Consider the following 22785-nt stretch of genomic DNA (forward strand, 5'->3'; position numbering starts at 1 on the left):
TTTCTTTATTTATCCACACAATGGGGAAATTCACTTGTTACAGCAATAAAGAAAAACAGAATTAAAGTAACAGTGCCGAAGCACAATAAAAAAGATCACAATATGTACACTACTAAAACTACACATAATAAGAGTACAGATAACAAACAACCTGCAAAACAGACACTGTGCAAAAGCAGGTGCTGGGGATAAAGTGGAATGATGTAAGTGTTATTGTAATGAAAACAAAAATATTATAAGTAATATTGCAACAGTAGTGACCATGATACAGAAAAATAATTAAAAAGTAAGTGACCATAATATAAATAATACTACAACATAGCATACTGGAAATATAAATAATGCAATGTAACCATTTTAAGTGACCATGATATAAATATAGATGTAAAGTGTTGTAAATAATTATTGTGCATGGTAGTGAACTGAGTAAAAAAATACAAACATAAATAAGAAAAATAAAAATACAAATACAGCTATGGTGAGAGGTTGAGTGGAGATAGAGATAATCGACAGGGACTACAACATTATCAGGTGGTGCTGGTGTTGTAGAGCCTGACTGCGGCCGGGATGAAGGACCTGCGGAACCTCTCCTTCTTACACCGTGGGTGTAACAGTCTGCTGCTGAAGGAGCTGCTCAGGGACCCCACAATGTCATGTAGGGGGTGAGAGGTGTTGCCCATGATGGACGCCAGCTTGGCTAACATCCTTCTGTCCCCCACTTCCTCAATGGAGTCCAGAGGACAGTCCAGGACAGAGCTCTAATGGCGTGTAATCAAACTTTGACGCCACACCACGGTCACACCGTGTGACGAAAAATCGATCTCTAAATCAGTTTTTATCTCCATCATGTTGTGATGACACTCATCTTAATTTGAAATTGATCTGATGAAAGCCCTGGGACAAGTACTTCAAAGTAAAAATGTGAAATATGGCCAAAATGGCCGCTAAATTCAAAATGGCGGGTTTTTCATAATGCCCTTTAGACTTTTTTGTGCGGCTGAACATGATACACCTGTTTATCAAATTTTTGTGAAGATCGGTCAAAGTGAACTCAGGGGCTGTGTATAGGTGGCGCTGTTGAGCCATTTTGCCACACCCATTTCAAATTACTCTTTTGAACTTTTGAATTTCCTGCAAAGTTTGGTAAGAAGTTGAGCATGTTAAAGCCCTCAAAAAAGCCAATTCATTTGGCAGAAAATATAAACTAGGGCTACGTTGTAGCACTGGCGGGCCCGAGCACCCGCACGTTGAAGACTGTTGCAGTCGGTGGAGAAAACGATCGATGATCAAGCGCACGTCTCCGCGTTACATGCGTTTTGCGCACTGCGGCAAGATAAACGCTTCACTTCCTGCATCCGTCACGCGATGTCAATCCTTGCCTGCTAATTGCTCATTATGGTCCACGCTATTGAATAGCATATCACACTGTGAAAATGGTAAGTAAATCAAACGATAGTTGTAAAACAAAGCTTACTTCCTGTTGCCAGTAGGTGGCGCCATTACTATTATTACGCACAGACATATAGATCTGCTCAAGTAAGCGCTCTGATGTAGCGTCAGCAATTTTGTGTCAATTGGACAATGTTACAACAAAGTAATTTTCATACTGATCAGTAGGTGGCGCTATGACTAATATTATATAAGGAGCTGTTCAGATCACAATTGTGATCATGGGTCAGTAGTTTGGAGCCGGTTGGATAATGCATAGTGGATTAACAAAGTACTTCCTGTTTCATGGCGAATCAGTAGGTGGCGCTATTACACTGAGAAAATATTGACACATAGAGCTGTTCAGGCTTGGACTCTAATCAGGAGACAGAGGAGATGTAGATGTGATCAGGCTGGGACTCTTGTCTTACGTGTTTGGTTTGGACTCGATTGGACAATGTATGTCCGAAATACAGCTCTGACGCCATGCCACGGTCACACGGTGTGACGAAAAATCGATCTCTAAATCAATTTTCATCTCCATCTTGTTGTGGTTACACTCATCTTAATTTGAAGTTAATCTGATGAAAGCCCAGGGAAAAGTACATCAATTTGTTTGTTATGAAAAGACACATGTCCCCATCGATTTTTGTAGATGTCGGCCAATTGTAGTGCAGGGGGCGCTAGTCTGTTATTTTGCCACGCCCATTCCTTTAAACATTCTGAATATTTTCTTTCGGTGCTCGGGCCCTAATAATCATTTCAATTTCAATAGGGCCTTCCACCGATTTCGGTGCTCGGGCCCTAATAATCCTTTCAATTTCAGTAGGGCCTCCCACCGGAGGTGCTCGGGCCCTAATAATCATTTCAATTTCAATAGGGCCTCCCGACGATTTCGGTGCTCCGGTCCTAATAATCATTTCAATTTCAATTTCAATAGGGCCTCCCAACGATTTCGGTTTCAACGAAGTGTTTTGAGTTGAATATGAATGTGCTGTACCATTTTGACCACTAGGAAAGGTGTAGTTTATTTGGTTTCGCTTCATTTCAGTGGAGCATTAGGTGTACACTAGAGCCAATTAGTTCAGTTTTGAGCAGTAGGTGGTGTGGAGCAGACGCTTCTTACCATCTGCAAGACAACAAAGAATTAAATGTAAGTTCACTTTCTCATGATTTTTTCAATAAATGGGAACATCACCCAAAAGGACAATATTGGATATAACCACATCAGTTTCATTTAAAACCTACACGCAAGGAACATTCCACCCTGCCTTTGTGACTCTACAGGAGAGTCACAGGTATGAAAACTCAATACTTCTACATATAGAATGTATCTCTCTTTGGACAAACTTTTGTCCAGAGGCTTGGGTTGAGATGGCTATAAATTGTCAAAATTGCCAAATGAACAAAAGAGGTTTGTAAACACACATAATCGAGGACAGATTCAAAAATAAATTATTTTGGTATTGGTACATAAACTAAGGTGACACTACAATAACACAACCTTGAGTTTAAAGCTGTTTTCATACTTAAGCCCTGCATGAAAAAACAAGGCCCTCTCATTCCCTAAAATGGGGTCAGTCCAGCAACACAGCCAAAGGCTCAACCTGTGCACGGTTTTTGCAAGTCCACACCACAACCACATCTGGCAAGGCATTCCGTGCCCAGTGGCATATATCACAGTACACCTTCCTGATTAATTAATTGGTGGGAAAACATTGTATTTCTGTTTGCATCATTTTAAAAAAATAAGTATTTACTGCTATGTAAACTGTGAACTGATTTCATCACTACCTTAGGGGTACTGTACTAGGTAGCAGGATCTGTGGTTACAGAAGTAACTTCAGGATAAACTTTGGGTGTTCAATGTAAGGAAGCTGGTTCATTCCTTACTGGTTTAAATCTCCATGGGAACACCTGCACCTCTGATCTGCTCTGAAGCAGGTAAGTTCATGATAAGAGATCAAAACCTGTCAACAGCCCAACTACTGACCAATCAGATCACTGAAAAGTGACATAATTTCACATGATCCTGACAAGGACACAGGACAAAGTGAGAAAGGACGAAGAGCAGCAGATATGTTTATAGATGAGTGGATTAGTTTTGATGTTCCAGTATTTTAAAAACAGTTTCTCACAAATGAAGGGGTTTATCACACTAAAAAAATACATCAGACCTATCTGAGGTCTTATTTGAAGAGACACTGTCTCAATATTTTTCATGACTTTAAATCAACATTTCGGTCAGACTGAGCTCATCACACATTAACAACTTATCTTCTCTCCTCTCTGCTATGGCAGTAAAAACAGTTTCAACATTTCACTTATTAATCTACATCAAATGTTCACAAAAGAGATGATAAACTCATCGACAGTAAATCTGTGTGATCCATCACAGTATATCTTCACCGTTAATTATCATCTTGACAAGATAGGTAATTACTGCTATGTAAACTTGAACTGAATTCATCACTACCTTACTTTGGGGTACTATACTAGGGAGCAGGATCTGTGGTTACAGAGGTAACTTCAATGATAAACTCTTGGTGTTTTGTTCAATGCAAGGGAGCTGGTTCATTCCTTCCTGTTGTAAATCACCATGGCAACAAGCTGCACCTCTGACCTGCTCTGGAGCTAAAAACAAAAAATGATTACATGCTCTTTTCTGTTATAATCATGTGATCATACTGTTTACATTTAACCTTGAATATCACGTTTGTCACTTTTACAGAATGTACTTGCAGGTATCAGTATTTCTTATCTTTATTCAGGGTTCTGACAATGATTATAGCAGCTAACAACTCTGCTTAAACCTTACTGCAAATTTAAACAACTTGCTTCTGTGACTATTTGGCTGAGATTTAACAAGCTGACGTTTGATAAACATCCATAACAGTGACAATTGTGCACTAAACTTGAACAGTGAAACAGATAGGGTTTTTATCAAACTTAGTCCTAAAGACCGATAAAATTATTATTGTTGGTGACTTTAATATTCATGTTGACAATAATAAAGACTGCCTTAGTGTAGCATTTATTTCAATACTAGACTCTATTGGTTTCAGTCAGTGTGTGCACAAACCTACTCATTGTTGTAACCATACACTTGACTTGGTATTATCGTACGGTGTCAGAATTGAAAATTTAACAGTACTTCCGCGCAATCCAGTTCTATCAGACCATAATTTAATAACCTTTGATTTTTCAATAACTGAATATATGCCAATAATAAAAAATTCATTTTCTAGATGTCTACCTGATAGTGCTGTAGCTAAATTTAAGGAAATAATTCCAATTACATTTAAACCCGTATTAGCAGTAGATATAAACAACAAATTCTTTAAAAACCTGAGCTCCATTGAGATCGACCACCTCGTTGATAGCTCTGCAGACTCATTACGATTAACATTAGACTCAATAGCGCCTCTAAAAAAGAAAAATGTCAAACATAGTAAATTAGCTCCGTGGTATAATTCCCAGACAAATGAGTTAAAACAATTATCAAGAAAACTAAAAAGGAAGTGGCGCTCCAGCAACCATGTTGAAAATCTTATAGACTGGAAGAATAGTGTTAAAGAATATAAAAAGGCTCTCCACAAAGCAAGAGCCGCCTACTATTCAAAACTAATAGAAGAGAATAGAAACAACCCCAGGTTTCTCTTCAGCACTGTAGCCAGGCTGACAGAGAGTCACACCTCCACCTAACCCAGTATTCCTCGGTCCCTAAATAGCAAGATCTTTATGACCTTTTTTAATGATAAAATTCAAACTATTAGAAATAAAATCAACCATCTCCTGCCCTCAATTGGCACTAATACCCTCCCAACAGAAACGGCTGAGAATCCTACCAATTACTTAGACAGCTTCTCTCTGATCACCCGTGATCAGTTTACCAAAAATAATCTCAGGTTCTAAACCAACAACCTGTATCTTAGATCCCATTCCTACAAAATTACTTAAAGAAATTCTGCCCCTAATTGATAGTTCGTTACTTAACATTATCAATCTGTCATTATCATCAGGTTATGTACCACAGTCTTTTAAAATAGCTGTCATCAAACCCCTACTCAAAAAACCCACTCTAGACCCAGAGGTTTTAGCCAATTACAGGCCAATATCTAATCTCCCCTTCATGTCTAAAATCTTAGAAAAAGTTGTTGCCAATCAGCTGTGTGAGTTTCTCCAGGAAAATAATATATATGAAGACTTTCAATCGGGGTTTAGAGCCAATCACAGTACAGAGACAGCCTTGGCAAAAGTCACTAATGACCTTTTAATAGCCTCAGATCAGGGACTTGTGTCTGTCCTCGTTCTGTTAGATCTCAGTGCAGCATTCGACACAATTGACCATCAAATTTTATGACAAAGACTCAAACAGTTAATTAACATTAATGGAACCGCCCTTAACTGGTTTAAATCGTATTTTTCTGATCGCTCCCAATTCGTGCAAATTAATGATGAGTCATCTGTGCGCACCAAAGTTAACCATGGTGTTCCACAGGGCTCTGTGCTCGGCCCAATTTTATTCTCATTATATATGCTTCCACTAGGAAACATTATCAGGACACACTCGGTAAATTTCCACTGCTATGCGGATGACACCCAGTTATATTTGTCAATAAAACCTGAACAAAGTAATCAATTAACTAAACTTCGAACATGTCTCAAGGACATAAAAACCTGGATGACCCGCAATTTTCTCTTATTAAACTCAGACAAATCAGAGGTTATAATACTTGGCCCCAAACACCTTAGAGATACATTATCTAATGATATAGCTGCGCTAGACGACATTGGCCTTGATTCCAATGAAACAGTCAGGAACTTGGGAGTGATCTTCGATCCTGATTTATCCTTTAATAGTCACTTAAAACAAATTTCTAGGACCGCTTTTTTCCACTTGCGTAATATTTCAAAAATTAGACATGTCCTTTCACAAAAAGATGCAGAAAAACTAGTCCACGCCTTTGTTACATCGAGACTGGACTATTGTAATTCATTATTATCAGGCTCCAGCAGTAAGTCGTTAAAGACTCTACAGCTTGTCCTAAATGCCGCAGCACGTGTCCTGACGAGAACAAAGAGAAGAGAGCACATTTCTCCAGTATTAGCATCGCTACACTGGCTTCCAGTTAAATCTAGAATATAATTTAAAATTCTTCTCCTCACCTTCAAGGCCCTTAATAATATAGCGCCTTTTTACCTTAAAGAGCTGTTAGTACCTTATAAACCCCCTAGAGCACTCCGCTCCCAGAATTCAAGCCTACTTGTCGTCCCTAAAGTCTCTAAAAGTAGAGTAGGAGCCAGAGCTTTCAGCCATCAAGCCCCTCGGCTGTGGAATCATCTACCACTTTAAGTTCGGGAGGCAGATACCATCTTTTCATTTAAGAGTAGGCTCAAAACCTTCCTTTTTGATAAAGCTTTTAGTTAGAGCTAATTAGTGCGGAAGAACGTAACTTTTTCTATTTTATGACACATTACACACGGAGCTTCTCTTTCCAGCTTCTCCTTCCTCTTCTCCATCCCTATCCCCCTTCCCCGGAATCCCTTTGCTTTATCACCCGCAGATCCAGGGCCTCTGTGGCCGCACCATGGATTGCGGTTTGTGGATCACGCACCGGGGGTCGCAGTGTTGGATCAAGTGTGGCGGATTCTGAGTTATGTGGGCTGATCGTGGTGCTGGTGGCGGACCCTGTGTCGCGTTGGCATTGGGCACGGGCGGTGGACCAGGACCACGGTGGTGGCTCGTGGTGGGTCCTGGTGGGCGGCGGTGGACGGTGACTGAGGACTGGAGTGGCGTCTGGTCTGGATGGTGGATCGTGGTCTGGATGGTTGCTGACCATGGACTGTGATTGCAGCGGGAATGCTTGGCATGTCATGTCGGGGTTGTCCTTCGGGATGTCTACCCTCATCAAATGCTGCTAGAGACTTTAATCTTTAATCTTGAAGACTTTAATCTTGATGTTTTCCTGCACGTGGCATCTATTGCACTTCTGTCCGTCCTGGGAGAGGGATCCCTCACATGTGGCTCTCTCTGAGGTTTCTACGTATTTTTACCCTGTTAAAAGGGTTTTTAGTAGTTTTTCCTTACTCTTGCTGAGGGTTAAGGACAGAGGATGTCACACCCTGTTAAAGCCCTATGAGATGAATTGTAATTTGTGAATACAGGCTATACAAATAAAATAAGATTTATTGATTGATAGTGGGCCCATCTAATGTGCCCAGCTGGCTTGAAACTCCACAGTACAGTGAGCAACTGTATACTGTGTGTTGGTTACAAACAGGACATGGCTGTTCCACAAACCTGCACCTGAAACACACACATGCTGAAATTATGCAAACACTAGCATTTCAGCTGAGCTACTCACAATATCTGGGAATTTCCGGGAAAATAACACATTACTGGGTTTCACTTCGGAAAAGGTGCAATAGTGAAACGTGACTTCTAATTTAAAGAATTCTAGATAGTGTTGACATTTAAAGATCAAACCAACAAAGGAAAGTCAAACAAATATGTTACAAATAAGCTCTTTTTGGCACAGTGTTGGAAGAGAAAATTGTTAGTTTAGGAGCCCTACTAAGCATTTATCTTTTTTAAATGCGTTTTTTTTTAATGCCATTATTATTATTAGTTCATTCAGTAAGTACTTATTTGAATTAAGTTGTTTCGTAGACCCCTTTTCATTGGAACTTTTATTTTATTAAGACCTATTTTTTATTGCCGATTTTATTATCAAATAAAGAATGAATTTATAAAACAGCAAACAAAGATGTATAATATTGTCATTGAACAGTTAGTTATTAATGAAAGAGTCGTCTCCATACACGACTACAACTAGTTCTCAAATTTCCCCACTGTGGGACTATTAAAGGATTCTATCTATAATGTTTGCGAACAACACAGCAAATACTGCCATAGTCATGAAAAGGGCTCCTGCACAGATTAAACTCAAAAGGAAAGCATGAAAGGTGAGGTGATGTGGTGAACAGGTGTGAGTAACTTCTCCATGACGTTAACGAGGTTTTTTATCTACTTTTGACACATTTGAGATGCGTTTTGACTTTACTCACCCATTCTAGGACACGAATAAACCCAAGAGGTTCTTTCAGTGGTCCAAGGTCAACAGAGAATCCAGACGCCAATTTCTGGGTGCGACAAACAGAGTGTAAAAAGCAGAACAGGGGTACACAAACATTACGTTTGGCAGGTGTACAGGCAGCAGCGCTTGTAAGAGCAGCCAAACTACCTGTTTGTCACCTTGTGGCTAAATGGCCCTGCCCATGTTAGCAAACCCCTGCTAGCAGCGTGCTAACTCTAACTCATGTCATCCGGATTATTTTGCAAACCCACCCACCTGAACAGTATCCATTGGGGCGTGAAACAACTACAATGTCGTTTATTTTAACTCCTGAGGTTCAGTTCGGTTGTAAATCCCCCTTGTTCGTATGCCGAACTACGATCCAGCGGTTACTGGCTGACTGTCAGCGAGTGGCAGAGCTGCAGAAGGCGAGTAACTGATAATCTCAGCCTACAGTGATCCAAGTCTGTTCCACAGTGTACAAGTGATCCGCTGCCACCAACACCAAAATAAGAATTTTAGTACTTCCGGTACCCTTCTGAGTAATGTGAAGACAATAACATGTATTAATATAGTTAACGCTGTTCCAATACGGGATATTAGTTATATTGTTTATTTTTCATTTATCAATCTGTAAATTGTAGGGATGTTATTGTCATTGGATGAACACCTTTTGACATATCATCTCGTTTTCAATGTGCTCCCAAACATTTATAAACAACACATTGCGGGGGACAACAATACAGAACACAAAAGTTACAACAACAAACAAACAACAACAACAACAACAACAACAAACAATAAAACAAAGTAAGGACAGAAAAAACAAATGAAAAGGTTTACAACCCTAGACTACACACAATCTAAACAGATGAACAGGATCTCTCTGTGAACAAATAAGGCCTGAAGGAAATACAAAAAGTGATTGAACAGTGGCATCATTATTGAAAACATACGCAATTGTTTGAAGAGGAGAAATCAATTAATTTTTGAATAAACTAAATGACGAGAGAGAACGGAAGTTTAAAGGTAACTTACTCCAACCAGAATGAGCCTGAAATATGAATGCCTTTTTAATCTGATGAAAAGGGGACAATACAGAGGTTTGAGTAATTAGTTGTGGAATGAACAAAAAATGGTTTAGACAATAATGAAAGTTAAAGTTAATGCATTCGAAAATAAATTGGAAGCTATGAAATTAATGTATTATGGCACCTGACGTAAAGAAAGAACAATCAAGTATAAATTGAGTAGAATAAGAGTTTTTAGAGACATTTAATTCAACTAATTATGATGAAAACATTTGTTACAGCAGCAGTTCTGTGTTTTCTGGGATGAATATGTTTAGACAGCATTTATCAGAATTGCAAATCTTGCATGATATGTTGGAAGCATTGTTTGTTTTTTGTAATACAGTACAATATGCATGTATGTATGTAACCCTGCCCACATCCACATCACATGAAAGGTCGCATTCAGGTACATCGACCAGATAAAAATAAGCTCTTACTCCTATTCCTCAATGCTTTAAGGACACCAGTGTGACTCTTAGTGTTAGTGTTTCTCTTGTACATGTAATTACTTAAGGCTAATTAATTATACCAACAAACAATAAACGCAACATATAACATTTATATGCACACTGAGTGATTTATTATTGTACATGCAGAATTTACAATATTTCCATTCGACCTGAACGCAACACACTGACTGGCCCGTGGTATCCTGCAGTCGCCATTTTGTTTAGTCTGTGTCCGGCTGTTACAGAAAACGAAGAGGAACGGCTTCTCTCCTGCATCACACAACTTTTAATATATTTTTTAATCAGAACCCGGTAATTAACACCACATTTCTGGTACATGGTAGTGTTTAAATGTCGAACGTGAGTACAAGGTTAATTATCAAATAAAAACTGTTAACATTTAGCTAACGCTAGCCATAAGGTCGCGAGGTGGTTTAGGTAGGCCTCTGTTCCGCATAAATAACCTTTAACCACATGAACATACACTCAAAGTTTCAACGTAGAAAGTCGTTATCTCAATACACGTTATCTCGTCAACACATGTCTATCGTTTACCGGATAGTTGCTGCTGGGAACCGCTTGTAGATCGTCTTAGGTAGCTTTGGGCTGCTTACTATTGTTCTACAGTAAGTATTTTATTGTTGTTTTGACTGTCTTGGTTTTTCCACTTATTCATCATACGTGTCTTGGACCGACACAGAAGGTGCCCTGTCACTTGCTTTCCCACAAAACTTCGATTCTGGTCAGCAGCCTTAGATATTTTACCTCAAAACCTGCGTTAACTTCATAGGGCATAAGTGATTGTTGAGGTAGCAGCTTGGATAGCTGTTAATTTGACTCTTATTTCAATTGAAATGCTTTATCCTCACTCAGAGTGCTTTCTATCTATTGCTCAGTTGGGCGGCAGACGTGTTACTCAAGCTGGTCGTCAGTGTCGAACAAGGCCCTCCATGTCTCGAGTAAATACACAACCCAACTCCTGTGGACTAATTGTAAATGTAATCGTTCTTAATTCTGGATTAGATGCATTAAATCAATCAACACATAATCAAGGGTTGGGATTTAAGTGATACTGTTCCACGACCTGGTTCCCTTTTATAGCTGTATCCTAGTTTGCCCTACAGTCTTTTATTGAAATAATATTTGTTTCGACGTGTTGCTGTGTATCTCTGTGGAAATGTCAAATTTATTTGTTCTTCTGCACAAATGTCTGTCTCCTAATAACTTATTTTCAGTTCCCTGGGGAGTGTTTTTGATTGGTTTGAAGGTTTAAATTCATCCTCTCTGCCCTTTGTGGGGATCCCTGGATATGGATAGCTTGACTCCCCCATCAGAATTCATTGGCGGAAGATTTTTTTTTCTTCAGCACTGATTACCTACACCTGATAATGTCTAGAAGCTTGAGTATCTTGCCCATTTTTTTCTCCTGCCATCGTCAAATGCCACCAAATCCAAGATGAAGCTGAGGATTTTTTCCCCACCAACCCACATTTGTCCCCTTTTTGCCACACCAGTTAAAGCTGTTTGGATCAAGTTCTTTCTTTTGTGGCTGTCCATGTTCCCCCATTTATTTCTTTTAATTAGTTACACCAATTAAAAAAAACAATGTGACAAATATCACCAAAGGACTATATTGCATCCACCATCAGTAATAGTTAGAAGTCTGGCGGAGATAAAGATGTCTCAGAGGAGGGATATCGTAGGAAGACAAGTGTCTCTGGGCGATCCAACCCCCTTTTCCTCTTATCTCATGGATCAAGTGTTCCTTCAGGACTCCATATCCTCACGGAGACACCCCATCAGCAGTGCGCCTAGAGGGCGGAAAACTTCTCGGCCACCTCAGGTAAACATGGCATCATGCCAAAACTCTGCTCATCAGCTTTTTTAGTACGAAATACCACCAGTTTAAGATAGAACTCTTACTGGACATTTGAATAAACATTTCCTGAAAGGTGAATCTAATTATCTAAATGCTATAAAACAACGCTTCTTGGGGGATAGCAGTTTGCTTTTCACACATGCACGAACCAGCTGGTCTATGTATAAAGCATCGCTTGTCCCTCGGGAGATTTTTGGGTTGGTTTTAGTTTTTTCATTTTAGCTTCTGTCGCGTGTTAGAAGCGTCATCAACCCCCCTAGGCGCTTGCTGTGTTCTCAAATCGACTTGTCCCGACTTTCTGCGGACTTGATGCTAGGAGGACAGGCGGAGAAAGTATTTTTCTGATGTGTAACTGTGCTCTTGGTTGTCAGGGAGAGTCCTGTCAGTCCTGAAGAGAACCATCCACCACGTTTATAGTTTGAAGGTCTTAAGTTGGTGACGCATACCAGCATTACTATGACCAACCATGGAGATGACTGCTACTTCTTTTACTATTCCACCTGCGCTAAAGTAAGCAAAGTTTGAGCGCAAAGATCACACATATTGTAAATGCATAATCTAACCAGTTTGAATGTGACTGGTGGACTGAAGGAGTGTGATCTTTATACCTTTCACTTATGCTTCAGGGAGACAGCTGCCCCTTCAGACACTGTGAGGCTGCAATGGGCAATGAAACGGTTTGCAATCTGTGGCAAGAAGGACGCTGCTTTCGGACCATCTGCAAGTTTCGACACATGGAAATCACCGTAAGTAAAATGTTTACATTAATGAATGAAATCCATTATTATTGTCATTGCACAAGATAATACAACAAAATTCTAAATCAATGCACACTATATCACTGAGTCAAATGCTGCTATGTGCTGGCTCGCCACGATCTTGCCAAGCTTTGCTCCCACGATACTTCTTGTTTAGTATAATCAAAGTGTCCGGAAGCCCCAACATTCAAATTTGACTCCAAACAATGTAATTTGTTGTTTTATCACGTCTGAAGAAGGAGTCAACAGTTACTTCGATGAATGAATTTAAAATGTTGGTGAACTATTCCTTTAATGTCCATTACCTGGATAGAAAAACATTCCCCATAAACATGGTCCAGGAGCTCCACTCCAGCCTCTGGAGTAGTTGGAAGGAACACTTAAATGTTCAGTGTGAACAATTCTAGGTGAAGGGATCTATTGGCATAAATTGAATATAAAATAATCCAAATTATGTTTTCCCAATCGTGGAGTCATCTGAATTGTACAAATTGTGGTTTTCTTTACTCTAGAATGGGCCCTTTTATATTTACATCTGGAGTGAACATTTTATCAACTGATCATCAGTGAAAATTGAAATTCAGATCCTGAGCAATCCTGTAAAACAAGCAAACTTTGTCTAACTTTCCATTGAATTAAATTGTGCTGTTCCGTGCAATAGGGCAGTTTAATAGACAACAGAGAAATGATAGAGATATGGTCAGCCCATGTCCACCATGCATGCTTATACATATATCATGTGCATCAAAACAGAAAAACAGAAAGGAGATACCTTGCTATTGGGAGAAACAGTCTGCCGGATGCCAGAAATTACACTGTGCCTTCCTCCATGAAAAGCCCCGCTACATAGAGGGCATCTTGTTCCCACCTGATAAAGGTGAGTGGACTTCTTTCCCACAAAGTTAAAATACATTTTACATCCACTTGTGAAAGGCAACAATGATAATCCTTGTAATTCTCCCAGATCTGAGCAAGAATGAGGAGCAGCCACTTGAGGAAACAGTTCTCCCACCAACTGTCCCTCTTGCAACTGCAGCCAACCCCCAGCTCAGAGGGGTCATTAAAACCGAAAGTCAGGAGCCAGTACCAAGCCCCACTCACCCACCAGTGGTGATCAATCCTGCAGATGATGATGAGGATGAAGATGGTGAGCTAGATTTGATCTTGAATTTTCTTCCTGGCCTCTTGCTTCTTTTTTCTCTTTTCTTAGAGTTTTGTTTAAACATACCTGCCTCAAATTGAGTCACATTATTCCCTGTAGTCTTAAGCATGTGTATCTTAATATTTTCAGACCTTTTCTCAGAGGAGGGAGATGATGGCAGGGCCGGCTCTTCTCATCGAAAGCTACCCAAATTAGGTGAGGCCAAGCCACATACAAAAAACGTGGATACAAACGTTGCTGCCAATTCTGCAATATTATCAAAGTCAGGGTGTTTTCTGATAAGATATTGTAACTTGGCAGATGACTCACTGAATTTTGGAGTTAGCACCCTGGAGGAGATCAGACTCAGGAAGGCCCTGAAGACCAGCATGAAGAGAGCCGGTTACCCCATCCAGAGTTCTGATACCTTGGCCAACGGAGGGAAAGAAAACATCCAGTCATTATGTCGTCCAGCCCTCTATGAGGCCAGAGATGGTAAAAAGCTGTTCTTCCAGGGACTTACGAGTCTCTTACGTTGCTCTGTTTCTCATCTGATGATGAGTTGAAACTATACACTTACTGTAAATACACTTAAATATCTGCTCTGGATGTTCGCTGCATGAAATTTCAAAATAAATGACCATCTTAAACAGATTAACTATTTCAAATGAACTGAAAGCATTACTAGGGCTGGGCGATTTTTCGATCTCGATTCGGGATCGCTATAAAATTTTGATCGATTTCGATGATCTCCTTGTGACATGTATTCGATCTCACGTGGCAAAAGTAAGCGCAACAACAGTGTCGGAGTCTGCCGGCTGCCGTCTGCAGGTAGGACACAACACGCCCACTTCCCATCGTGAGAGTAGCTGCAGTTGCGAGAGAGAGAAAAAGAGAGAACGAAGTTGGAAAAAGGAGAAAAAATTAGTGAAACTGAAGTCGGGGACAGCGAAAAATAATGCCGAATGTGAAAGCTACATCACCCGAAACCGAAGACATTGTCGAAAAAAAGGGTAACGCGACGTCAGGTGTGTGGACGTGGTGATACGGCAAAAATGACGAGGAGCAGACGAAGCCGGTCTGCAAAATATGCCGGCGGTCGGTACCAGCCGAACGGGAAATACCACATTTTCAATCACCTGAGACTGCACCATCCCAGTGATTACACAGAGAGTTTGACTCTGCGGGCTCATGTTTGCACGACACCAAACAAAGAGACAGGCAAGACCACTACGTCTCCCGTTAGCATCGCTAACGGTAGCGATTCTGTTCTGTTAGCAAAACAACAGTCCATCCAGTCGTGTTTTGCAGCCATTGCCCCATATTATAAAAACAATCGAAGCGGGGCAAAAATATAACGAGCGCTATTACTTATTGCTTAGCTAAAGATATGATGCCCCTGAGCACAGTGGAGAGGGACGGCTTCAGCAAACTGATCAAAGTGTTAGACCCCAGGTACGAGCTCACAGATTAGCACTTGAATGTGTCAGAAGGTCTGCCCACATGTTTACTTTTTTTTAAAAGTTGTTTACAAAATCAAAAAATGTAAAATATAGTGAAAAGGGACCAGTCACTTAGTTTGCACTAAGCATATAAGACTCTGTATGAGCTAAGAGCGCTGCTCTGAATTTTCTTTTGCTAGTTATGGGCCCTGATGCTCTCTTGATCAATGGAAGCATGAAGATCTTCACAAAAACATTTTGTGCTCATTATTTCAGTGAATCTCTTGTTTCTTCAAGCTTCAGGATGCCCCTCACACTGGCAGCATCTGCAAAAACTACATATCGTGATAAGAATCGAGATCGATCAATATGGAAAAACATATCGTGAAAAAAGAAAATGTCCATATCGCCCAGCCCTAAGCATTACCAATACCTTCACTCCTAAATGAAAAGTCAAGCCATTATCATCCCGTTTTCAACCAGTATGTGGTTCCTTTTAACCTAGGCCAATTTGTCTTTGAAGAAACTGGGAGATCAAGAGGCAGTGTGGCTGAACGGCTCGGAAGAAAGATGCCAACTATCAGTAAATTTGCACTCTTGTTACAACTCATCTAAATATTTTGAGCTTACCAATAGAATTGAGGTGCTACGGCAAATTATATTAATGTTAACAATACAGAATCTCATGAGTTATCCCTGCTGTAGATGAAAAAAGTGGAGGCTGTGTCCAGCTGAAAAGGAGTCTGGCTGAGCGTCTGGGCAGAATTGTGGATGAGGAAGAGCCAGGAATGTCCCCACAGAAAGGCGAGTATCATGAAATATCAAAAGAAGAGGTTCTTTCTATGCATCATCTGCAGCATTTTATTTGAAATCATAAGTCAGAAGGAGGGAAGAGTTGTAACTGTAAAATGTGTATATAAACAGGTTGTGCTTTGATGAGCCACGAATGAATGTCTTTTTAAACTACTTTCTTTTTCTTTTTCTCCAGTTTTTAAGCCTATTAAGGAAAGACTTGGATCGACAACTGCTCTTGTTGCACTTACTGACCAATGTAAGAAATCAGAAGAATATTGAATGTTACCTTGATGTTGTCCATTATTTTGTTTTGAATTAATAATCATGCACATTGAGCAAAATATTGTATCTTGTGCCCTGATTTTTCCCAACAGCTGAGACCAACACAGAATCTGAGAAAGCTCCTGAGCAGATCCGCATTAAAACTCTGGAGGAGATCAAACAGGAAAAGGCAGCAATGTCTAAATGCCAGAAGGATGGGCCTACTATTGTGGGTCCAGAGATCACCAGAACCAATAAGGGTGTCAAGCGATCCATCAGTGTTAAAGATGACTCAATTCGCTGTGTCAAAAGGTTCTCAGAGATCCTTTCAGCCAAGAAGACAAGGAAAGAGGAGCAGAACCCCAGCCCCAAAAAAGAAAAGCACACTGTGGAGAAACCCCCAGGCAAGAGCCAAGCAGAGCCGAATGCAGTTAGGCCCTGTCCCGAGGCTACAAACATAGAGGAAGTCCGAGTAAAGACCCTGGAGGAGATCCGCAGGGAGAAAGCAGCAAAGATACAGGCTCAACAGGGTATGCAGGCTGAAAACAAGAGGAGCACTGATACTAAGGAAAATGGTGAAAAGATTCCTTGCCTACTGCGCATCAATGAACTAGCTCCCCAAGGTAAGACAGCAAGACAATTTATATAGTTCTCTGTATATTGGCTCAAGGGCTGTTGTACTGTTGCAAATGTCTTTCAGATTAAATTACATTTTCAATATGCTGATCTTCATCTTGCATAACGTGTATTTAAATGTGATCTTTCTGTTCATATCAGCAGGCAGCATCACAACACAGAACAGAGCTGAGGTTACAGCTCAAACTGCTGCTCCTGAGGTACAGTCTGGAAGACACTGCAGTATTGGTGTTTGTTGCTTGTTCACCTGTTGACTGCTGTAGATAGTAATTTTCCTCTGTCTTTCTAGACCAGGCCTGCAAAGACCTATAACGTCAAGGTCAAGACCTTCGAGGAGATCATGCGCGAGAAGCGCCTCCGCAGGCAGGAGGTGGAGGAGCAGGACAAAACCTCAGCTGAAGCAAGTGATTTGATCCCCTTCAAATCCAAGGCTGCATCACCTATCAACAGCATTACTTCTCCTGGTGCAAGAGTTGCAGCTGTGACCTCAGTCCCTGTTAAGCAGAGCTCTTCACCAAGGGCGTTTGAGTCTAAGTCAAAGATTCCCAGAAACTCCAGGGAGGTCTCAGTCAAAAACTCAAGGACCTCCACAGCACCGCCACCAGCCAAGCAGTCCAGAGCAGCTCCTCATGAAACTGCAGAGTTCCCGGCTGCTGTTAAAACACTGAGCAATAATAAGAAGAACTCCCCAGAACAAACTCGAGATGCCAAAGGTAGCTCACCTATTTTGCAACCCACATTTCTATTTGAGTGCTAAGGAAACTCTTCGTAGAAAACTCTTCTAAGCAGGAAATACTTATAGGCACTTGAGTGACCATGTCATTGTTAGTACTCTACAAGACACCTGTTATCTCAAATTTGATGTAAATGATAAAAACCCAGTTTTTGATTTGGAGGAGGTTGGGGATGTCATGAAACCTGATAGAACTGGTATTCAAACAGGATTTATTTTTAAAAGCATCAAGTGAGTGTCTAGTTCAGAATACATGACGCACCCAGTTGTTTCATGTATTATCCTTAAAACTTCCGTTCCTTTTTAGTGAGGCCCAAACTGAATGTGAAGCCATCTGTCATGAAGCCTGCAGTTCAGGTGACACCAGGCCAGAAGAGGAGGGGAATGGAGCGGGCTGCTGTGGCTGCTGTGGCTGCTGTGAAACCTCTGAACAGTAGCTGCACAGAGGTGGAGGAGCCACTGCAAGAGACTGTATGCCAAGATGGACAAGTAGGTTCAACACACAGTGTTCATGATATGACTGGGACATAGCCAAAATCTTAACCATTTCTGTATATTGCATTTGTTTTTATATCATAAGTATATTTTGTGTCCTTAACATTTAAAGTATTTCTCCTCAAGTCCTAAATAGGTTGACATGTCCCTGTTGGTTACCCAGTTCTCTGATGTATCTGGTGCCTTCTTAAAGTCTGCCTGCAATTCATAGATTTGTCATCAAAGTTGGATGGAGAATCTAAACAATCTAGTGCTGTGAATGATCTTCAGGGACTTGTGTTACCAGGTGTTACCATCCTCCAGTGCTGCTGTTCCCCCCAGTCCCAGCACCCTGCTGGACTGCCTGGACTGCAGCTCCAGCCCTCTGAGAGAGGAGCTCCTGACTGTCCCTGTTTTCAATGAGAGTCTGAGCCAGGAAACAAAGCCCACCTTCAGTATTAATACTTCCAGAGCGACCGGTGAACTCCCCCAAAGGTAAATGTCCACAGGGTTTTAAATATTAACCTAAAACATGATTATTGACTTATTGGTAATATCAGACTTCATAAAGTAAATATCTAAATGTCTGCAGGCTGGCGTGGACATGTTTAAACTTGATTAACCATTATAGTTTTCCGCTACGTTCACTTAATAGCAGTGGCCCGCTGGCTCAGTATTGGGGCAGACTCACATTATAGGTTCGATCAACTTTTAGTCCCAATCACATTTCACCCCTTCCCCTCCATTTTGCGTGTAGTGGTAGTGTGTCCCGATCTTTGTTGGGATAGAGAGGTAGGGGCAAGTGTACAACTCCACCAAATAATTGCCCAGAATGCCCTGGAAATCACTGGCAAGATGGGCGAGGAGCTCACAAATGTAGTATTTTCTCCATTATTAAGTATAACAAAATTGCGATAATTGTAATGTCTAATATAGTTTAAATGTATTACTGTAATTTGTTTCTCAACATTTACAAAAAGTGCTACCTTAGCATGCTTGCGATGTTTTTGTGTGATAATCCCACTTTTTTTTTTTTTACAGAATTTCATGTTGCCCCCCCCCCCCCCCCTTGAAGATGCACTTGATTTAACCAGCATATAGCAGCGATGTTACTTAACTTAACTGCTCCTCTGATGACAATCCATCCTGGATGGGTTGCCTACAAACTACTGCTAGTAGCCTGAAGCTGTGTGCTTTTGATTTATATTTGAAATAATGAAGAACAGCCAAGCTTAACATTTTCTTTGGATAAAGGGCAAATGTCATTGATCATCATCTGCATTAGCACAGATGTTCATATCCAGTACTTGAAGTTTACTTTGTGTTTGCTTGTTTTGCTCAAGAATTTATGAGGCTTTAAACATACCATGCTCACGCAGTTAACCTACCTCCCACAATGACCTGCACAGCCAGGGCATCAGGGTTAAAATGATCAGAACAATCCAGATTCATGAACCAACATCATTGATTAATTACAAATAAATGTGATTGTCCGTTTGTGTGTGAGGATCGATTGTGTAGAGCAGGGGTGTCCAAATTTTTTTTCCCGAGGGCCACATACAGAAAATAACACGAAGGACTGGGCCACTCACGCCCCAATGCTCTGGAGCGGACTTTTGACTGCGCCTCAACCGTAATGCTCAGCGTGTGGGGGCGTGGCGGCGTTCTGAGGAACAGCTGGCAGGTCAGGGGCGAGTTTGGCCGGAGGGCACAGACCTCTGTGACCGACTGCCTTTTTTAATTGAAAAACCTTACATTGTAAATTACAGCAAACTTGTAATAGCAGTCTCTAATACTTTTTGAATAACTGGTTGAATGTTGTATTCATTTAGGAAAAAGCTGCCATGTGCAGTGATATAGAAAAAATAATATTTTCTCCGCTCCCCCCAACTGTTCAAGTCAGACGGCTGCCCACAGTGAGTCTAGTTCTGCTAGAGGTTACTTCAAGTTAATTGAGTTTTTTTTCTCTCCAAAGTCACCAAAGTGCTTCCTCGTCTGTTGGGTTACTTTGTTTTGACAATGTGATACATTGAGATTCAGATGTGAAGATTCACACGTCTAACTCAAACATTTAATAACTTCTCAAGTCTCATGAAGAGGAACCAATCCCAATAGCCTTTCATACGTCATCTTAACTAGTCATATGAATATTGTACAATTCCCCGGCCATTTAAGGTTTTGTAGCTTCTTGAACAAGGAGATTATCACAGAACATTCTGAATGACAGGCGCTCAGAGGTCCAGTAAAAAAAATGTGGCCTCCCAATGCAATGTCTAACTGGGACTTGTCCTGGTCCACTGAGCAGTCAAGGCATGTGGGGAGTGTGTGTGTTGTAAGCTGGTTGTCAGTGTGAATCTTATTTAATATAAGCTATTTATTTTGTTATACTTTTCATCTTACATCATTCACCTTCCTCTTCTTGCCTTGGCCTGATAACTTCACTTCCTGAATGCATTGTTTCATATTAAAAGCTCTCAGCAGAGTTTGGTAACTGATTTCATGACATTGCTACACAAGAGTGGCAAAATGTTTAAAGTAGAAACAGTGCTGCAGCATTGTCAGTCATAAAATAAATAACAAGTCCCTTTTTTATGTGTCAGCCCAGTCCTGAAGACCCCCATTCAGCCCAGGGCCCGAAGACAGAGCGCTGCTCTGTCCACCTCAGCCGTGGACGACTTCGAGGACCTGATAAACGAATTCACGGACGACCATCTGGAGGACGATGTAGACCCGGGCATCGGAGAGGACGACCTGCTGCAAGAACTGTCAGAGATGATTGACAGCTGAGGTTTCCATCTAAAACAATCACCACCACACCCCAATTTCTCATCCACAACCATGGCTTTCTATTTACAAGAAGTGAAGACCATCTACTACGGACATTTTTAGTTTAAAGTTTTTTTTAGCTTTAATGTTCACGACTTTTCATCAGCTACAAATATCTTTTCTTTTCCTGCCCATATTATCCTCTTATAGCCCAGGTGCTAATTCGGCAGGGTTTTGGTTTTCTTTATCATGTCGGTTTAGGAACAGTGTTCAACATTTCCGGGCCCTGAGAAGAAATCCTGAGAGAGCTATGGTTCCGTTAGTAAACATTCTGAGATTGTCAAAAATCTCTGGATATTGTTATGTGAAGTCATATTGGTATACCGATTATGCAAAGGGAATAGCAAGCGGAATTAAAGAAATAATCAATACTGCTGCACTTAATAATAGATTGTCACCGACTAACTTTTCATTCTGTTTGTTTGGAAGAGTGTTGCTGCTCAGCTAGTTCCAAGATTACGACAATAAATGTTTTGTTTTGATAATGACGACCCTGTCAACAAAGCAATAAAGGTCAGTCCCTGAGAAATTATGTTTTCCAGAAATAGTTAACATGAGGAGTGTCTTATCCATCAGTTTAATGTGCTTTATATACTTTTCCACTCAGATCTTATGGAATGCACCTTCTGCCTGTGACTTTCCTGCCCTAAGTCATTTTTTTTTTTGTATAATGTATGTATAGTTTTTAACCAGATCTTTTATCCGTTGGGTAAACTTTAAAAAGACCAGTCTGGGATCAGCTTAATCTCGCTTTCTTGTTTTTGTTAAGGAACACCTCAGGGACTGTTTCTGATTTTGAATGCTCTTCATATGATTCACCAACACTGTATTTAATTTCAACAATGCTGTCTTCAGTTGTATTTTTTGTGTATGGTCTTTTTTCTGCTATTTGGGTTAGCATTGGTTTATGAGTGGTCAGCTGAGGTTATGGTCATTTTTTTGTCTTTATGTTTGCTTGGTCCTGACCTGTTTCCTCATGCTTACTGTTCAGAGTGACTTGTACAAATTGCTATGTAAATAAAATAATGCTTTTAATGACCAACTTGATCAATAGCTTATCAATTAATATACAATTCAGCTATTACTATGTGCAAGGGTCGGAACTTACATCAGATGTTGATTTATCAGATACACCGATACATAACATGTTGTGTTTGGTGTTCTCTGGAAAAAGCACGATGCTGGGCTGTGAGCACAGGTCCCACTAGAGGATGTTGGGCTCTCATGCCACAAGCATGGAGTCTGTTTCATTTACACCACAGCCGGGGAAATTGATTCATAATCACTATTCCTTTCTAAATGGACAGATTGATAAATTGTCACAATTAAGTGTTCATAGCACAGTATCCTTTGTCATGGCTCTTCTTTGCCATGATGCTTATCAGCGATGCGTTTGGTTCAGCCTGACCAGGTTCTGCCAAAATATTTATTTATTTACATTTCTGGATTACTTTCTTGTAAACCATCAAAGAGGTATGTTGGGAGAAAGTTTTATAAGCACTGTTTTCAGCAGTTTTATTGTTGTGTGGGTATTGGGAGTTAATAACAATGAAATAATTTAACTAAACTTGGTTAATGACTAATTGAATTTTCCCCAAAATTGTGTGTAGTCAATTATTTCAAATTCAAACAATTAAAAATGATCAGACATTCATATATCAGTCATGCAGTACATAGCAACAGCAGGCGTTGTTGACGACTATCTTAACCATACAGTGGATATAAAAAGTCTACATACCCCTGTTAAAATGCCCTGTTTAGGGGATGTAAACTAATGAGACAAGGATAAATCCTGTCCGAACTTTTTCCAC

The 22785-nt window shown here is 40.4% G+C and overlaps 2 protein-coding genes across 3 annotated transcripts in view; one reads left to right on the plus strand and one right to left on the minus strand.

Annotated features, from left to right (window-relative positions):
* Window positions 1–9022, minus strand: part of sypl2a (synaptophysin-like 2a) — a 30890-nt gene extending 21868 nt beyond the window's left edge. Inside the window, exons 1-2 of the mRNA XM_053429731.1 lie at window positions 8784–9022; window positions 8500–8574 (exon numbers count right to left, since the gene is read on the minus strand). Coding sequence (XP_053285706.1) covers window positions 8500–8574; window positions 8784–8798 — 90 coding nt within the window. The 5' untranslated portion in view covers window positions 8799–9022. The remainder of the gene's footprint in view (window positions 1–8499; window positions 8575–8783) is intronic.
* Window positions 9023–10221: 1199 nt separating this feature from the next.
* Window positions 10222–22016, plus strand: zc3h11a (zinc finger CCCH-type containing 11A). 2 transcript variants are annotated; one of them, XM_053429693.1, is made up of 17 exons: window positions 10222–10655; window positions 11801–11872; window positions 12280–12418; window positions 12535–12654; window positions 13420–13543; window positions 13631–13813; window positions 13958–14023; window positions 14129–14302; window positions 15755–15832; window positions 15955–16053; window positions 16238–16300; window positions 16419–16928; window positions 17083–17141; window positions 17231–17654; window positions 17982–18163; window positions 18456–18643; window positions 20749–22016. In XM_053429693.1, the coding sequence occupies exons 3-17, from the start codon at window positions 12365–12367 to the stop codon at window positions 20933–20935; spliced, it is 2511 nt and encodes an 836-aa protein (XP_053285668.1). In that variant the 5' UTR covers window positions 10222–10655; window positions 11801–11872; window positions 12280–12364; the 3' UTR covers window positions 20936–22016. The 2 variants fall into 2 exon arrangements, with proteins under 2 accessions (XP_053285668.1, XP_053285669.1); XM_053429694.1 differs by having other exon boundaries at window positions 15773–15832.
* Window positions 22017–22785: the final 769 nt, after the last annotated feature.

Source organism: Pleuronectes platessa, chromosome 2 (genome assembly GCF_947347685.1).
Source record: "Pleuronectes platessa chromosome 2, fPlePla1.1, whole genome shotgun sequence".
Lineage (NCBI taxonomy): Eukaryota > Metazoa > Chordata > Actinopteri > Pleuronectiformes > Pleuronectidae > Pleuronectes > Pleuronectes platessa.